Consider the following 20,392-nt stretch of genomic DNA (forward strand, 5'->3'; position numbering starts at 1 on the left):
TAATTTATACCACACCATAATATTTTTTTTATTTACAGATACAAGGGCAAATATATCACAGAGCAGGTTCACTGTTACCAGTGTCAGATAGCGACAACAAATTCCTGCAAATTTATTTTATGGGCAATTCACCACAAGAAATTGATCTGCGTTGTGCACATAACAATTTAGTAAAAAGGTCTATTGTAGAACAATTACAAACTTTATTTCATCAACACAATCAATTAATTATATTGTTTAAAACTGCCCTGGATCTGATGCCATCCGATAATCACAAAATTGTAATCAGAGCTGATAAAACACCTGCAGGTCAACATACAAGACGTTTTAATGCACCAACTATTGATGAAGTTGCTATCGTTGTAGTTGGAGAAAACTTGGAATCCCGTGATATTGTTTTACATCGTCGGAATTTTCAATTACAACCTATAAAGGAAACACACCGCTCATATGATGCACTGCAATATCCCATTATATTTTGGCAAGGTGAAGATGGCTACGATTTATCAATAAAAATGATAAATCCCATTACAGGTAACTAAAATATTAGTTTAGCTATGGCGATAATATCTCAGTCACTATATTATGTATTTTAATTTTATATTTGAATGTTATTAAAACAAAATCTGTTTACAGGTTCTGAAACCAACAAAAAAGTCAGTTCAATGAACTATTATTCATACCGCCTAATGATTCGGGAAAATGCAGATAATCACATATTGAAATGTCGGCGATTATATCACAAATATGTTGATGACATGTATGTTAAAATTGAAACGGAGAGATTAACATTCATCAGGTTGAATCAAACCAAACTCCGATCTGAAGAGTATATTCACCTTCGAGATGCGATTAATACTGATGGAAATGCACAGAATGTCGGTCGGATGACTATTCTTCCAACAACATACATCGGAAGCCCTCGGCATATGCACGAATATGCTCAAGATGCCATGTCGTATGTTCGTCATTATGGTACAGCGGATTTGTTCATCACATTTACATGCAATCCGCAATGGATAGAAATTAAGCAGGAGTTATTCCCTGGGCAATCACCCATTGATCGTCATGATATTACAGCCAGAGTCTTTAGACAAAAGTTGAAATCTTTAATGAATTTCATCGTAAAACATAATGTGTTTGGTGAGACACGCTGCTGGATGTATTCTGTGGAGTGGCAGAAACGAGGATTGCCACATGCACACATTTTGATTTGGTTGGTTGAAAAGATAAGGCCAAATGAAGTTGATGCAGTGATATCAGCTGAAATCCCTAATGTACAAGTAGATCCTGGATTGCATGAGGTAGTTATCAAAAACATGATACATGGTCCCTGTGGAACTCTTAATCAAAATTCACCGTGTATGATGGATGGTAAATGTTCAAAACGATATCCACGGACATTAATATCGGAAACAATTACTGGTAATGACGGTTATCCATTGTATCGTCGCAGATCGACAGCAGACAATGGAAAATCAACAATTGTCAAATTAAATCAACAAGATATTGAAATAGATAATCGTTGGATTGTTCCATATTCACCCATTTTATCAAAGACATTCAAAGCACACATCAACGTTGAATCTTGCCATTCAGTGAAATCGATTAAATGCATTTGCAAATATGTAAGCAAAGGGAGTGATATGGCTGTGATTGAAATTGGTGCAGAGAATTCTAATGATGAAGTTACCCAATACCAAATGGGCCGCTATGTCAGTAGTAATGAAGCAGTTTGGCGAATATTTTCTTTTCCTATTCATGAGAGACACCCTTCTGTTGTTCACTTAGCTGTGCATTTAGAAAATGGACAAAGAGTGTATTTTACAGCACAGAACGCAGTACAAAGAGCTGCTCAGCCACCATCTACTACATTAACCAGTTTTTTTGAGACATGCCAAAACGATGATTTCGCACAAACATTGCTATATTCTGAAATGCCAAAATATTATACCTGGAATCAATCCTCAAGGAGATTTATACGACGGAAACAAGGAAAACCAGTTCCAGGATATACAGATGTATATTCCACCGATGCGATTGGCCGGATTTATTCAGTACATCCAAGCAATGATGAATGTTTTTATTTACGACTGCTATTAGTCAATGTACGTGGCCCAACATCATTCCAACAGTTACGAACTGTTGATGGTGAATTGTGTGGATCCTACAGAGAAGCCTGTCAACGTTTGCAATTGCTTGAAAATGACGCTCATTGGGATCAAACTCTCAATGATGCTGTAATATCATCACACACTCATCAAATACGAACATTGTTTTCTATAATCATATCTACATGCTTCCCATCAAACCCAATTGATTTGTGGATGAAGTACAAAGATTATATGTGTGATGATATTTTGTATCAAATACGGAATAGAATGGGAAATCCAAATATACAAATCAGTGAAGAAATTTACAATGAAGCATTGCTTTCAATTGAGGACATGTGCTTGATAATGTCAAACAAACTATTAATTCAATTAGGCCTGACCGCGCCCAATCGTCCAATGCATGACGCTTTTAACCAAGAGTTGCATCGAGAAAGACTGTATGATCTCAACGCTTTGAAAGAATAAATTCAAACAAATCTTCCACTGTTAAATGAACAACAGAAGTATGTATTTGAAACTCTTATGAAAGTAACAAATGATGAAACTGGAGGGATTTATTTCTTAGATGCACCTGGTGGTACAGGAAAAACTTTTTTATTTCACTAATATTAGCAACAATTCGCTCACAAAATAAAATTGCACTTGCACTCGCTTCGTCGGGAATCGCAGCAACTTTGCTTGAAGGTGGTCGAACAGCCCATTCAGCACTAAAATTGCCATTAAATATGCAAAGCAATGAAACTCCAACCTGCAACGTTTCGAAGAACTCTGCAATGGCAAAGGTTTTGCAGCAATGTAAATTGATTGTTTGGGATGAATGCACGATGGCACATAAAAAATCTTTGGAGGCTTTAGACAGAACCTTAAAAGATCTACGTTGCAATAATAACCGATTTGGTGGTGCAATGATTTTATTAGCAGGAGATTTTCGTCAAACATTGCCAGTGATTCCACGATCAACGCCAGCTGATGAACTCAATGCATGTCTAAAGTCCTCCAATTTGTGGAAACATGTTAAAGTACTTCATTTAAGCAAGAATATGCGTGTCGAGTTGCAAAATGACCAATCTGGAAACATATTCTCTAAACAACTCATTGACATTGGTAATGGCAAATTTCCTATAGACATGTTGACGGCTTGCTTTTGCTATGACTATAAACAAGTCCCAGGGGCAATCATTAAGTGTTTGTGGTATTAATCTAGAAAACCCATGTTTCTCACATGGTCAATTGTATGTTGCCTGTTCCCGTGTTGGAAAACCATCAGATTTGTTTATCTATGCGCCAGGTAATCAAACAAAAAACATCGTATACCACAAAGCAATATAATGATAATAATAATAATAATTATGATTCACATGATTAACAATAAAGCGATTACTTACTTTTCAATCCTTATATATGTTTTATTTAATTATTTTTTATTCACAACGCCCTATCACCAGGGTGATGGTTCTGTTCAGGAGAATTTTTTAAAATACGTAGGCACAAAAACTGCCACATTACAAATCTTTTTGACAGGACGAAGTCTGTCGGGTCAGCTAGTAACTAAATAAAGATAAACAAATACCTTATTAACCAAAAACCAAACTTATTGGCTACACGTATTTTATATTCTACTATGTACAACTCAATTTAGATTAATACCTATCTAACCCCATTCATCTACTTTATCTTTACAATATTATTTTAACTACTACCAAATAACTACTTTGAAGTCGGCGTGGTTATTTTTGATTTTTAGTGTCAGATATTTACTCAATGAGTTACGCAGTTATTTTATTTAATATTACAATGTGTAGGCCAAGCAAAAGGACAGTGCTTCAGGCCCGGGGGTCCTCTACCTGGCCTAAGTGATTTGACAAATGTTATAAGTAAACAAAAAAGTTATTATCCCCGCCATGGTAAAGACTTTAATTACTACACCATAGAAGCAGTGGTCAACAATATTTCTTGGAGGTCTTATATACTACAGTTAATTTTTAAAAAGCAAACTGAATGGCTTTTGCACTGAGCGAGTTCCGATTTTCCGTCATATCAGCTCAGCAATAACATTATATCCAAATATATGATTATTTTAGATATAAAATATGTGAAAACCTTGTAAGCGGCTTTAAAATTTGAGTGTTTCCCTCGATTTCCTCCCTTTCGCCCAGCAGATCCTGCTTTGGTTCCAATGGGACAACCTCGGACGTGCACTTTTTGAAAATATTGAAAATCGGCCCACAATTGACGGATAAATCGGCCAATATCCATTACAAAAAATATACAGCCGAACATAGAACCTCCTCCTTTTTCGAACTCGGTTAATAAGATATAATTTATTTTAACATACATAATTAGTAATATAGGCACAATAGTTTGTAGATTAGAGTTGTTTTATTATATCTACATCGAACTCTATTTCAAAACACCTATGATATAACCTTAGGCCTAATCCACTTAATTTACAATTGAATATTCAAGTAATATATTTCACTTTCATTAGAGAGCAAATTAAACCTTTTATATTTAGTTCTCATCTCAAGTCATTCTAATATCACTGTATTTCTTCATAGTTTCTTCTGTAACTAACTTCTGTACAGTTTTCTTGAACTAATTTCATTTAATCACTGCATTCTCCCTAATGCATTTGCTATATCTGCAAAATAGTTAGTACAAATTCTCTCCTACATTTTGACGAAATGCTCATAATATTCTGAACATATCCTATATCAATTGTATACTCATCGTTAGAATATCACAGAAAGCTCCATTTTATAAAATATGCAGCGAGAGTACGTCAATATGATCTTTAACATAATATTTTCCAGACTTAATTTATGTTGTATAAGCTATTCCCTGATTGCAGCCTTTGTGGATCCACTTGTTGGAATGTTTTCCACCAGTGGCCTATGGTATGGTGCATTGTCCAAAAAATAACTGAACGTTCATCCTAATTCTTTGACAGCTGATTTTCAAACCCAGAGCAAAAACATCTTTTTCTGACTAACCATTAATTGCTTCAGCTTCGTGTTGGCTTTGTTGACATTTGATAACTAGATGTATTTTATAAGTTAATTCGGTTACATGTTGGGAATCATTAAACAACATTTTATCCCTTTTTAACTAGAATGAAATAAGAAGAAAAATATTTCTTAAATATCGTCTAAATCCATTACACTTAGACGATATGACTTGATACATTTATATAATTTTCAGGTAAAATTAAAAAAAAATTAAATAACATAAAGAAAGATTGAGTATTTTACTAACATTTATTTATCTTTTACTTCCCATACACATGACGTATTAGTAACTGATGATCTTGAAGAATCCTAACCCTTTTTTCCGCCTTTAGTAGTAATTTGGACGAATTTTTAAAACCTTTTCTGTAAGTTTCTTATTTTTATTCCTTTTTCAATAATAATTTTCAGGTTTATCAGTTAAAATTCTACTCTTTCCAGCTTTCTTTCCTAGTTTCCTCGTACACATTCCGGCCTTATTTATGAATTAATATGATTTCTCCGAATGATTTCTGCATTGACCTCGCCATATCTAAAACAATCAGCAGTCTCATCAAGAGCGGATATTTCTTATTGACAAACAGACCTTATATTTAACTTCTCTATTAAGAGTTGTTTGATGAATTATGAAAGATCCAGCAATATGTACAACTTCATCAATACCATTGTTAGTTCCCTGACTGGTAGTCAATAATATTTGATTGCAGTTTAAACTGATCGCTGATTATTCAATGATACAGTTACGCTATCTGTGAATGCAAATTACAGAAAAGACGAAAACAAAAAACTTCGAAACCGCCGTATGCCAATCAAGTAAGATATTCGAGCTAAAATTATTATTTGTGGACAGTTCATAGGTAATGACGATTGATGTTCATATACAATTCTGAAAAAATGTCTTGTCGTTATACCTTTTCAATGGTTGATAGTTTAAGCCAAGCAAATATATATATATATATATATATATATATATTATATATTTTATTATTTCAAATTTAAGTACAGTTTCTCAGATAAATTACCAATGTTATGATATCAATTAGTTGTAAATATATAAGGTTATAAGTCTAAATCATATTCAAGAGCTTGGCTCTTTGAAGAGCAAATACAATACTTAAAATAGACGTATTCTATTAGATTAAAGGAAAATATTTTCTATGAATTATACTGACAAAACTAGAAGCTTCCTATCGCATTCGATATTCAAATAAATGTATATTATATACTATATTAACCACCCCTTGGGTAATATTAAATTAACAGATTTAAAATATTATGTCATCAAGCTAAACATTTGTTTATAAAATAACCTTCAACATTAATTACTTTTTCATCGTTTACACCATTTTCTCAATTTCATCGGCCCTAAAATAGCCGATTCAAATTATTTGAGTATATTTGTACAAGTAATTCATAATCTTTAAAATTAAAAAATGATACATAATATTACCTTTGATGCATTATGCATTAATGGCAGAATATAAAATTGCAAGTGCTACATCCTTATTTATTAAAATAACGCTTTATACAATAAGAGTGACGTTTTGGCCTTGAAATGTTCTTTTCAATAATATATTTTTCAACCTTCGCAAGGTAAGTATCGCTTACCGTTGCGAACCGTCGACGCAAAGAACCAAAAATCAACAATCAATACTGAACCGTTTGTGTCGCTTAAAAGGAAGTAAAACTAAAATGGTACTCTAAGAAATATTTTACCGCATGTTTTTCTTTATAACAGTGGCAACAACTTCATACGTCCAAGGTGAAGAACGCCATTGTTGGTTTTTGTTCCAGACTCAAAAAATCGCCTCATAATGAATCTGTACAGACCAAATAGAGGATGATTATCTTGTATTGCCTTTAACAGACGGAGAATACGCATATACACATAGGCGTAAGCAGGTTGACTCATTGTTTAGCTTTGAATAAATTACTTACAATTTATAATGATAATGGCTAAGACTAATTTTGTGCAGGTGAAGGTATTGACAGCATAATATTTCAACAGTAATATTGTTTATGGGTACGTTTATTATTATTTTCAATTGAATAACTTCGTAGTTAATTTTAGTTCCTGTTAATATTTAATTAGAATATTTACTACATTATTCGTGATAAATCGAAAGGGTGAATAATTTAATTTATTGTATACTACATGTAAATATACATATGTAGATTTAATATAACAATAATTAGAAAGCAACTGAACGAGCTTATATCAAAAAGGTTATAGTTATTTTGGGTTTTATCATGATCCAAATTCCAAGGGCTACTTAACAAAATAACCTTTGGTACCTCTTAGTTACGCAACGTGTAAAATAAATCACAGAATCAACGTTTGAAATAGCTGGATTTTAATTTTAACATCGTAATATTCCTTTTTTCTAGATGCACTAACTAAGAGAAACAAAGGCTTTTGCAGTATGATCAATTAGACCTGTTACTTCTGCGGTAGATACTAGTTTCTTCTCCTGTATTCCTGATCCTCAACCTAAGCTCCTACTCTTGTTATAACTGATGTTGATATTTACAGTAGCAGGCAATCCGCCAGTTGTTAATATTTTGATATTTTTGTGAAGTATGTTAGTAGCCTCAATGTTAAACATCTGATATCTCAGCAAGTTCCAGTATCATACTGAATAATAATTCCTTTTAAATACTTTTCACATAACATGTCAATTGAAAAGTCGCCGGCCTACCATAGTAAATCACATTTTTTGGCAAAATTAGTTTTTTTACTCAACATAATTCCCTTCAAGGGTGATACACTGATTATAGCGACCCTCCAACTTTTCGATACCATTTGTGTAGTACGATTTGTTTTTTGCTTTAAAACAGGCCTCATTTTCAGCGATCACCTCTTCATTCAACGAAAATTTCTTCCCAGCGAGCATTCTTTTGAGATCTGAGAATAGAAAATAGTCGCTGGAGGCCAGATCTGGACAATACGGTGGATGAGGAAGGAATTCGTAGCCTAATTCATGGATTTTTGGCACATTGCTTTGTCTTGGTGAAGCAGCACTTTCTATTTCTACAAATGCGGCCGTTTTTCAGTGATTTCGTTCTTCAAACGGTCCCATAACGCTATGTAATACTCCCTACCGATGGTTGTCCTTTTTCAAGGTAGTCAATGAAAATTATCCATGCGCATCCCAAAATACAGACGCCATAACCTTGCCAGCCGACGTTTTCCCACGCTTTGGAGCAGGTTCATCGCGTGCAGTCCACTCGGATGACTGTCGATTGGACTTCAGAGTGAAAATGATGGAGCCATGTTTCATACATTGTCACATATCGACCCAAAAACTCGGATTTATTACGCTTGAATCTTCAAACACCGAATCATCAACTTACCGTTGTTTTTGGTCAAAAGTGTCCTCGCGCAGCACCCACTTTGCACAAAGCTTTCTCACACCCAAATATTCGTGAATGATATGATGTAAACGTTCAGTTGATATCTTTAGAGTGTCTGCTATTTCATTCAAATTCAATTTACGGCCATTCAAAATCATTTTGTTGATTTTTTAAATGTTTTCGTCGGTAACAACCTGTTTTGGGCGTCCACTGTGTTCACCGTCTTCGGTGATCCGAATCCTTGATGGTTGATTATCCTGGGGCAGTGTCGGCATCAAGTCAACTTCTTGCTTCAACTGTATTTTTTCTTTTTAAAAAGCAATAATTTATCAACGCGCAAAATTGCTTTTTATCCATTTTTTAGTAGCACCATCTCTGTGTCAGGCAGGGGACTTTTCAATTAACCTGTTAGCTATAATTATTACGTTTCATTAAGGTATCAAATGCCAGATATGACTCTCCAAAAATAGCAATTAAAGCTCCAAAATTATTTCCCTCGCTGTTATTCCAAATTCTTTCCAATATTATATATATATATATATATATATATATATATATATATATATACGTTTGTAAAAGTGTCCTTTTACCAACCAGGGGTTTATTTTAACTGGACCTACAGTTTAATGTGGGCTACCGATAAGACATTCGGTTTTACCCAGCCTGGTTACCGGCGTGACTGCTATCACATTCCTAGTCGGATTTTATACTATTGCCTGGGACAATCACAAACATAAATTTACGACCATGTCCCAAAGGGATTCGAACCCGCAGCTATCGAAACAATAGGTGGACCGTCCCGTCGTTTTTACCACTGCGCCAACCAAGCCGGCTTATTCCAAACCTATCCTGGAGTCTCACAAACACTTCAAAATCAAATTTAGCCAGATCGGGTCTAGATTTTTAGCGAGACTAACGAACAGCAATTCATTCATTCAAAATTTTTGGGATCTCCAAACCATTATACAATCTTTAATCGAAAATAACTTGGAGCAAATCAGATTTGAATCAATGTCGGAAAAAAATCGGCTCTCATCGTCCGTCAGAAATAATAAGACCATTAAATCCGTCGTACATTGCTCAAGAGAAATGTTCATACTTAATAGCAATTCGATTGGGTACAGTTAAATTTTCTAACTATAATAAAAAACAATGCCCTTGATTCAGATGTGCTACGGAATTTAATGTAGATAAGCTCTTCGTGTCATGTTCATTTATCAAATGTCCATTATCAATTATCCACCCGAATATGGCGGCAGGGGCGGGGAAGAGCGGAAATATTTAATTTTAAATCTAACACAGAGATAAGACACTTGCTGGACACGATCTGATGATCCGCATGGACTGATTAGAAAAATTCGTGGTATTTTTTTTACCAGTTTAGTGAGTAAGTACATTTTTCTGTTTTGTATTTTGCAATATTTATATAAGCATAATGAAATAATCTTGATGCTTTTAAGTTTTAAAAAATAGTGTATTTTGTATGTATACTATTTTTGTTATAGGTTAATTTCTGTCAGTGTATTTCAAAAAAACGAATGTCCGAAATGTTAAAATATTTTCAAATAATCTGACCAAATTGCTTATAATATTACTTATTACTTTAAATCAGAATTTCTAAGTGAATTTTTGCCATAGAAACAAAATTTAAAAAATATTTTCATATTTAGACAAAATGTAATCAGAGAATACAGCAACCCGCCATGATATTTTGAACATCAATCAGAGGGATTTAAGTCAGTGTTCAGTGTGCAATATGGATACAATAGAGATATCGTTAATTATAATTAATACACTTAACCAATGCACGTCTATGCCTTCAAAACGTTAGTGATAATAATTAGCAGTCAACATTGTGATGTGTTGACAACATATATTTTGATGATGTGCATTAGTTGTTTTATTAGGTAGACTATAAATATATCATTATTTTTTGTGACATGGTCATCATCATTTGATAAAGATTTCATATTTTTTTCTGCGTTTTTACAGGAGCACACAATTGGCAATTATTGCGCAGTTATTCGAAGCATTCCTTGGTGGTTAGTTAGATGGATTTCGGGAAAAAGTATGACAGCTGAAGGTATAAAATATCAAAAGCGAATTAACGGTGCTCCAAGAACTCTAAGTGTTCCACTCCAAAAAAGTCCGCACGTTACTCAATACCCCATAGTTTATGAAGAACATGAACAACGATCTCGTGTCAGGCATCTTTCCCTTGGTTCTCCCTTGGTACCTTACAACATGCAAATCCGTTGATGAAAGCTCTAGCCTCTGAGCATTCGCGATAGGTAGCTAAAATCCCAGTCGTACGCTAGGGTCTCTGTCGCGCGCAAAATATAAATTTCCCGAATCTGAAGCAATTTAAGCAAAAAACCATTTGGTACTAGCTGGACAACCATAAAAAATAATCTACCTCTCTCTCTCTCTCATTCCTCTTTAATATTTAATTTCCTTAACGCTACCTTATAATCTTAACCTAACCTAATATTCTGTCATAAACACACACAGAATATTAGTGAATATTTGAACAAAAAAGCAAAAAATCGAACTTTCCTACACTTATAGCATATATCGCCATCTATAGTAAATCACTCTAAAAAATGAATTCACAATCATTATATCATAACTCTAGCGTTGGAACATGTATATTAATTAAACTGGTTTCCGATTAGAAATAAAGAAACGACTTTTTAGCAACGGATCATTTTTTAAATTCCATTAAGTTCTTATTAAATAACAATTTATAGTCCGAGCGCTAGACTTTTTCAGGAGGCATACGCAGACAGAGGACGTCTATAATGAACGTATAAAAAGCCGTTAATGTTAAAATAAATAGTCGCCGGCCGATTCTCGCACTGGTACCGCCTCTGTGCCCCCGGTACCGAGCCCGCGACCGCTATCGAAAACATCTAAATGAGATGCAATTAACATTTTCCCGGACTGGGATATTTTTCGTCGCGACGACGTCCACGGGCATCATCATTCATTATCGATGTTAAAATTAAAAATAACGAGTCGATAAAAGAGGATCGCGAAGGAAAACATTGTGATTTCGTTTTCTATTTGCATGGAAACTCGAATGGTTAATGAATCGGCTCCATTGATTGATTTAGCGGTTAGTTGGACTGAACGAGTTGTGGGTTAGTTTGCAGAGACCGCATTCTTCTGCTTTAATTTAATTTAGAAAAATGTTTTAATTTATTGTCTTTTTCTATTTATGTTTCTCAGTAAGGTTGTAAAATATTTCACACATTAAGTTTATATATTGCCTGTACAAATAAGTCTCCAGCGTTAGGGAAAAAATTTCCCTCTATTCTTTATTTTTAAAAATTTTGGATTAAAAAACCTGATATGACAAAGAAAACGTTTGACTTCTTTAAAATAAAATAAACGAAAGTTTTTATATTTAAAGAAGATGATAATCAACCATAGAGAATATCTAGAGAACTTAATACATTTAATTTCATAATTGTTTTGTGTGGTCTCAGCAGGAAGACGCTGAGAACGTCATTTCGCTGCCTTTCGTTGATTAGTTTAAATCATAGTTTAAATTACCATTACATTACAGGGACCTGTAAAGAAAATATTTTATTAGGAATGGATTTCGTTGGTTGAGGATTTCATACACATCACGTGGCCAATCTCTGACATTCCATTCTACTGACCATTTAAATGTGAAATACAACTCAAATGTAATTTTTCAAAACAATTTATTAAAATATAATTCTATATAAATACAAACATTATAAAATATCAAATAACTAAAATATAAGTACATAATGAATATATAAATTGTAAAGGTATATAAATTGGAAACAACTTAATATAATGTATATAAATAAAAAATAATTAAATGTGAATATGAAAAAGGCTGGAGTCTAATTTAAAAGACAGTATATCTCCTTGCAAATATAATAAATGTTGTCTATAGTGCTTTTTCCTTTTACATATTTCTTTAGTGCTATCAATCTAAACTACCTGAGGGCGCTCCAAGCAGATTTATTTACTACGAGGGTAAGTTTACAAATGAAAATAAAAAAAATTATATTTTATATATATTATCGCGTTATGTAAATGGGCCTATTAAATAAAATATAAAACCAATCAAAAAGTGGTATCAGAGCCAGCATTGTACGGACCACGTAAAATATTTCCTCGGTTTGGCCTATTTAAGCTAAAACTGTATAAAATATTTTATGAATATAACCTATAAGAATATAACCTATAAGAGAACCTATAAGAATATAACCTATAAGAATATAATATATGAATATAACCTGTATAATATAACCTATATATAAATTTTATGAATATAACCTATAAGACTTGGCATGTTGTAAACAGAAGTATTCTTGTCAAGACGCAACAATATATACTATATCGTAAAGTGTGGATCATAGATCATAAAGATGAACTCCTAGATTTTACCATAATAAGAGAACAGCAGTAATTTTGATATATATCATAAATCTTAATTTTTTATTGCTGTTCTTTAACGCATTTCTATTTGGTATGTTTTCTTCATTCTGACGTGTATCATATAATTTATCTCTTTTAATTATCCGTTTCATAATTTTCCTCAATAACTAACTTGCCTCAATATATATTTGTATTGAAGAAGTAAATAATATATTAACAGATGCATGCCTTCAACTGTGCCGCTCTGCTTTCAGTATGAGGGAACAAAAAGATAGAAACTTTAATACATCTTATTCAAATTAATAGCAGTAAAGAAATATGAAAAAGGAAAAAAGACCTATAGACAATTTTTATTATATTTGCAACGAAATATGTTTTCAATCAGGTTGCAGCAATTTTTATATCCACACTTAATTATTTTTTATTTATATATTTATATTTCATTATTCTTTATTAATATACATTATATATATTCATTATATAATTATATTTTAACTATTTGATATTGTATAATATTTGTATTTATAGTCAGAGGTTAGTCACGTGATGGTATGTCGACCAATGAATCGGCAAAAGTCGGCAATTTAAACTAACCAATGAAATTCAGCGAAATGATGTTCTCAGCGCCTTTCTGCTGAGACCACGCACTTAACACTCTATATATTACTCTAGTTTATGGATATTATTTATCTATCCCCTGTATAATACGCGCTTATCTCAAGAATGTTGCCGCAAAAACCAGCAGAACCTAATAAAATGGACAATGATGAAGGGGAATATTCCTGAACTTTTTAGAAAACGACTGAGGAAGGCTAGAGAAACGTTATCGATTGATTTGATCGGAGGCTGGCCTTTTTTTTGGCAAATAATCCAATTGAGTGACTCGACAAATATAAAGCTGACATTTTTGACACGACCTGTCAGGGAGGCGTTCGCTCACGTTCCATGCAAACAATGACAGAACGACGTCAAAAGACGACCGAGAACTCGATGGCGGACATCGGCCGTGGTACGATTCGGTTGACACGGGACGAAAGCGAGTTGTGAATTTTGCACTTTCTTTATTGCGTCATTTTGCATGTTGCGCGGTATTGTTTTTCTTTGACGGCTGACATTGCGTTTCTATCGCACCGGATGCATTTCGATCTATATTCGGCATATTATCGGAAGGAATTACGAAATATGATAAAATTGGAATGGCTTGATTAATATTGAGCTGGTAAAAGAAAATTAGATACTCATTTTTTTAATATGCTGCTTTATTGTGAAACATCGGTACAATGCATCTTATCCAAAATATTGTCCATCGATAGCCGCTTCTTTTGCTTATTCTTCAGGCAATTTACGGATTCCATCTCAAAAGGACGATATACCTTTTGAGGATTTTTATATTTTTTGGTATCTTTATAAGAACTGAAGAGAGCAAGGTCTAGAGAGTACGGCGAGTGAGACATCATTTTCCATTTTAACGTTTCCAAGTATGCTTTATCATTTTTGCAATAAGTGGTCGAGAGTTGTCATGCTGAAGAATAGCATTGTTGTGTCTTTATGTTAACCGATCAATTGTAGTTGATAAAGATCCCCATTGATCGTTTAATCTCGGCACATTATCGGAAGGAATCATAAGATAAAATTGGACTGACTTAATTAATATTGAACAAGTAAAATATTAGTACTTTTATTTTAATTTTTTGCTTTATTGTGAAACGTCGGTAAAATGCATCTTATCCAAAGTATTATCCATCGATAGCCGCACCTTTTTCCAACTTTCAGGCAAGTGATGGATTATATCTCGAAATAACAATGTATCTTTTGAGGATATCCACCAATCGATAATTATTTTAAAATTTTCATAGGAACAGAAGTGCTGTTAGGACAGATCACGACTCATATGTCGGAACATGTAGTAATCAGAAGGAGCAAAGTCTAAAGAATACGGTGAGTGAGATTTCAATTCCGATTTTAACGTGCCCAAGTATGTTTTATCGATTTTGCAACATATGGTCGAGCGTTGTCATGCTGAAGAATAACATTGTTGTCTTTGCTAGTATTTTCGCCGTGTTTCGCGACCCTCTGCTGTTAACAGCGATGCCCAGTAATTGTTTCATTGATTAATGCCTTCAAATACTTGTCCTCATATTTTTTTGGCTCTTCAGGACGCTCTGCCATAATCACCACTTTTAGAATATCGCAACTACTAATTACATGTGTAATTATATGGAGCTATCTATGCTTCACACAGCATTCGATGACTTTCAGTCGAATCTAAAAATAGAATTACAATAAAAAAGAGTTTTCTGAAAGTATTATTAAAAATAAGAATACTAAAAAATAATTTTTAGTTAGATACTATTAAAGAATTTTCTGAAAGAAACATTCAAAAATAAATTTTAAACGAAAAAAAGACAGAACTCAATAACAATAACAGTTTTCGATCAAGTAATTGATCCAAATCATTAACTAACAAAAATGGTATTTATTACATTGCCTATTATATAAAAAAAGAACGTCGAATACCCAAGACAATTCGGTCGTTCCAATAAAATTTTTATTACTATTTTCTTCAGGTAACGGTAGATTTTATAAAACAACAAAAATAGAATTAATAACAATTTTGAGATTATGATTGGTAATCGGTTGATAGTCCGTAAAATTACGTTATATAATTGATGTTTTTTTTTATCCGAGTGCCATTAATCCACTTTTATAATAAAATGTATTTTTAGTGCAAGAAAATGATCAAAAAATTATTTATTACAAATGTTTGCGGTGAAGTTGACGAATCGACTGTCATCATGTCAATATAAAAACTTGATATTTCAAAACAATCAATGAAAGTAAGTTAGAGTCAGTTAATTTAATTTTTGTTGTATATATATGTACCAACAATTTATGGCTTCTTTATAAATCCAAGGCTCCTCCGCCATTTATAAATAATCTATGCGTGGTATGTTATAAAGACATACGAAAGGTGATCTTGTTTATATTTCTGGCATGTCGGTAACTACTTAAGTGCGCAATATTATGATAAGATTCGTCACTTTATTCTAGTGACATTAACATTGAAACTACATGTGTTGATTTCGGGCCAAAATAACAGCGTTATAGATATTTGAATTTTTTCTTGTTTCATCAAAAGAAAAAGCCTGTAATAGTAATCGTCTGCTGGTAGAGACTTACAGTGAGCATGACCCAACCATAAAAACACATGAAACATGGTTTCGACAATAGAAGTGGGGTGATATCAACGTTCAAGACAAAGTCCTGGTAAGCCGAAAACGTTTGAAGATGAAGAATTGAAGGAGTTGTTAGATTAAAACTCACCACAATCTTGTCACAATTTGTGAACGATTACAATCGGTTCGAAAAATCCAAAAGATGGGAAGATGGGCCACACGAAATGGATAACTAAACTAAAGTCGTCAGTGAAATGCTACTTTAAAATTATGAAAACAAGTAATTTCTGCATCTGATAGTAACGGATAAAATCATGGTTTCATTAAAATCATTTGGGAAAGTCTATCGAATGCAAGGCCAACTCACTTTTGACGCAAGACTATTGCTCTGAACCGTTAAGATCTGTAGAAACAGTTAATACTCATCAGTGTCATAAACAAATAATATTGCAGCTCGACGATGCACAGTCTTATACAGAAACACCAGTGTTAAAATCAACTTGGATGGGAAGTTTTATTACGATTTTACAAAGCCAAACAATATCATTCCAGATAATCAATTCGGATTCCGTGCACTCAGCCCTTCATCAGACTCATCGAGTGACCGCAAAAATCAACTGTGCTTTTAACCGATCTGAAAGACTCGAACTTTTAGCGGTCAGGACGATCGTTCCAAGTTAATATTGAAAATATACTTTCTAGCCGGAAAACCATCGACACAGGAGTTCCACAAGGTTCCCCTGGCATAGCTGAGGAAGATTTTTACACACACCATATTGATTAATTTTCTTCTTCCAAAGTAACACTGCATATCCAAGGCAGACTTCAGAAACAATTAGATGAGACGGTTTAGTGGTTACATTTCTGGAGGTTGTAAGTCAATCCACAGAGAACCCAGGCCATCTTCTTCCACAAGAAGCGTTTTGCACCGAGTATTCTCATCTTAAAATCGAGAACGCCCAAATTCCATGGTCAGAAGAAGCTCGGTGTTATTCAAGGCTCCCTCCAAAAAGGTCAAGGTATTGCAAATCTGCTGTTACCGCTCATCAACCGGACCAGCAGGCTTCCTCTCTCAATAAAATATCGCCTGTACAAGATGCGTGTCTATATCAAGTACGTCTCACCTAGTCAAGTCGAACGTCTTCAAGTTTTTTAGAACAAAACTCTCAGCAAAGTAGTCAATGTCCCCTAGTTCGTCAGAAATAATCAAATTTATAGAGAAACAGATGTCCCCCGAGCTTACAGTTTTATATCCGAGCTCTACTCGAGATATTTCTCTACTTTTCATCTCTCTGGTAATTGATGTATTACGAAGTTGGCCGATATTTTAGGAAAGTGAATTATTCAGCTCTTCGTGGCCTTATTCTATCGTTACCGACACTACCTGGTCGTTCTCTTACTCCCAGTTGTCTGGACCTTTTCCGTCGAGCGATTGAGCAGATGAACCTGAATCGCAAGCTGCATTGTGTGATAGCGACGCCACGTCCTTGCTGGGCCCTCGTGCCTCTTAATGGTGTTACCGGTTACGGATACCCTCCTTACCAACAGTAAGAATTATCAGTTAGGGCCATTGGATCAGCTGATAGGCTGGGGTTTAGTGGGTAGCCCAGAAGCAGTCTCCACATAACTAGTCCAACTCCAAAAAAGACAACACTCTGTTTGCAGGCTAAAGAGCACTAAACCCTGGAAACTCGTGTAATAGTACGTGAGTGAAGGTGAGTAAGCTATAGTAATAATTCTTAGCAGTAAGTTAATGGTCGGTCCATCTGGCTAATCATCAGTTTTAATAATAATAATAAATTTAAAATAATATGAAGTCTGACAGTGGCTAAATTAATTAAGTTATTTAACAAAATGCCTCAAATTTTGTTGTTTTTGTTCCCATATTTCGTATGTTTAATGTGTAAAGATTTGTATAACCCATTGGCTCAAATAACCCTTTTGCGTGGTCCAATAGACCCCGTCTATGGGGTCTACAAAGCCCTTTGCCTTTTTAATTATTGCAGTTATTGCAATGATTATTAAGCAAATTTATTATAATATTTAGTATACATAAATTGCGGATTTCTTTGTTTTTCTTATATTCTACTATGCGATAAAATAAACAACTGATGATCAAGAATAAATATTTTCTAATTTTGTCTTTAATACAAAATCCAATTGAACAGAAAAACATATGTTCTACATAATTGAAGTAAATATGCAAACGGAACAGTATTTCAAAGGAAATATAATCTTATATATCGGAAAATAAACATGATAAGAGAAAAAACCTCAGAGCCAAGTACCATAATACTCACAACACCGTTTAATCCGGCCGAGCATTTGTCAACCGAAGTTCGCGTCCCAACAACTAATGTCCGAGCAAAATGAACAGGAAAATCTTAATTGTTTGGAGGCTTACTTACGTCTCCCTCCCGTTTAATCTACATACAATTTGCAATAGTGCGCGGATCCCCCATCGAGAAATAAAACGCTCCATACGTTCCAGCTGTTTGTTTACCGCAAAACTGTCGAGCAAAGCTTGACACTTGATTAAACGGTCTAATTGAATGGGTCGGATGACGGGGGCGAGGAGGATAGACGAGTCTTCCTTTATGCCCGCCTCGAGATGGAATTCCAGTCTATGGGTCCTGTTACGTCTAATGTCCAGCTACGGTTTGGTTCAATATGTAATAATGGGTAATGTTTCGTCGTATTTATCATCCCGTCGCGGATTTTACAGTCGCGTCGTGGCTTTTAAATGCGTATTTACTTGGCAGTCAAGTTAAGTCGCTGCGAATAATAAAATCTGCAACAGAAACCTGAAATTGTATTTACTTTGTAATATAGTCCTATCTATAGCGTATTCATACACATTTTAAACCGAAACTGATGAAATATGGTTTTATTGAAATTACTTTTTCCCCAACCTTCTATATTTTTAAAATTTGCTTTGATAGGAGAGTTGTGGATTATAACGCCAATAATATGAGACGAAAACTTCGATAAATATGATTTAATAAAATAATACTTTGATAAACTTCGGGATTGTGGATACAAATTTTTTCTTTTACTATATGGAAAAATATGTACGTCAAAATATATGGGTTTTATAACACAAAAAACATTACATAACATTCACATAGTTTTGGTAACATAAAAGTTACAATACCATAACTCTTATAGTCTAATCTAAACAACTGTTAAATAATAAACTAACCCAACTGTTAAACTATACAGTTTTGGAATTTCGAACTTCTATAACTAATAAGTATCTAACTTGAGACAGATGACAAATAAATATAATCAAACGTTTGTTCTTAGGAATCGAAATTAAAGGAATCCAAAAGGTTGAACTATATTCCAGAATTGGAAGAATCAAAATTTGTACTTCGCCAGAAATATCTGAATATACAAAGTTCCTAAGCAAAAAAGTATCCTAAGCAATTTACAGACCGACCCTAACATTCGGTTAGGAGACTGTGTGTGTATTGTCAAGAAAATATAAAAGTAAAATAGAGGCAACAGAAATGAAATGCCTCAGAAGAATCAGGAGTATATAAAGATAGACAGAATGACAGGTACATAGAAAGGAGAGAACACAATTGGTGTAGATACAGTGCTCTAAGGACACAGATAGTTACAGAGGAGAAAAAGCAGAAGGCGACCTAACACATAATGCATAAGTTATTCTTGAAATTTTTGGTCATTTATTTTCTTGGCACTGTTCCAAATTGATCCATCAAATTAATTTGTAATTAAAGGTAATCAGTGTCATTTCTGAAGCCTATAAAGTAAAATTAAGAGGCCGATTTCAAAGGACGTGAGCAAAACGGCTTCATCGGATTCTTTTTAAAGAAATATTTAACTGTATTCTGATGAGGCGGTTTGACATCGGTTAATGAGAAACGAGATTTTAACGAGATTATACAAAAGCCATAAATCAAGAACATATGTGATTGTACGTGATAGATAGATTTGGCTATTTTAGAATTAGAGTTAACTGTATTTTGATAGTTTAACATACATTATACGTTTTTAAGTATACGACATACAGTTTAATCAATTTGAACATAACAGTTACATAACAATATACACTGATGAATAAATATATACTTAATTTATAACAAAGGCTGCTCTGCAAACTTGATCTCACTCTGGTGAATTTAAAATATCTAATAGAAAATAAAATATATGTATTGTACAAAAAAATCGATATAATTGAATATGATATAGTGAGCTGAACAACATCCTTCCATAAGAATAAAATAGTTTTTAAGTAAAAAGTGTTGATAAAAAGTTTTAAATTTCCAATCTTTAAATTTTGGTAGCTATCCCA

General features: G+C 33.6%; 2 protein-coding genes across 2 annotated transcripts in view; both read left to right on the plus strand.

The window, feature by feature from the left end:
• The first annotated feature begins 257 nt into the window (after positions 1 to 257).
• On the plus strand, positions 258 to 2,691 carry LOC143198362 (uncharacterized). The gene is made up of 2 exons (XM_076407528.1): positions 258 to 534; positions 637 to 2,691. The coding sequence occupies exons 1-2, from the start codon at positions 258 to 260 to the stop codon at positions 2,577 to 2,579; spliced, it is 2,220 nt and encodes a 739-aa protein (XP_076263643.1). The 3' UTR covers positions 2,580 to 2,691.
• Positions 2,692 to 2,732: 41 nt separating this feature from the next.
• Positions 2,733 to 20,392, plus strand: part of LOC143199141 (ATP-dependent DNA helicase Pif1-like) — a 346,278-nt gene continuing 328,618 nt past the window's right edge. The window contains exon 1 of the mRNA XM_076408925.1: positions 2,733 to 3,402. Coding sequence (XP_076265040.1) covers positions 2,840 to 3,313 — 474 coding nt within the window. The 5' untranslated portion in view covers positions 2,733 to 2,839 and the 3' untranslated portion in view covers positions 3,314 to 3,402. The remainder of the gene's footprint in view (positions 3,403 to 20,392) is intronic.

This window comes from Rhynchophorus ferrugineus, unplaced genomic scaffold, assembly GCF_030347505.1.
Source record: "Rhynchophorus ferrugineus isolate W39M unplaced genomic scaffold, kcgeb_rfMv2 rfM6, whole genome shotgun sequence".
NCBI classification, from domain to species: Eukaryota; Metazoa; Arthropoda; class Insecta; order Coleoptera; family Curculionidae; genus Rhynchophorus; species Rhynchophorus ferrugineus.

Excerpts from the sequence above, each read along its gene's own strand:
- LOC143198362 (XM_076407528.1), top strand. The coding sequence starts at position 258 with ATGCCATCCGATAATCACAAAATTGTAATCAGAGCTGATAAAACACCT. Across the intron at positions 535-636 it reads AATGATAAATCCCATTACAG|GTTCTGAAACCAACAAAAAA; the intron begins GTAACTAAAATA and ends ATCTGTTTACAG.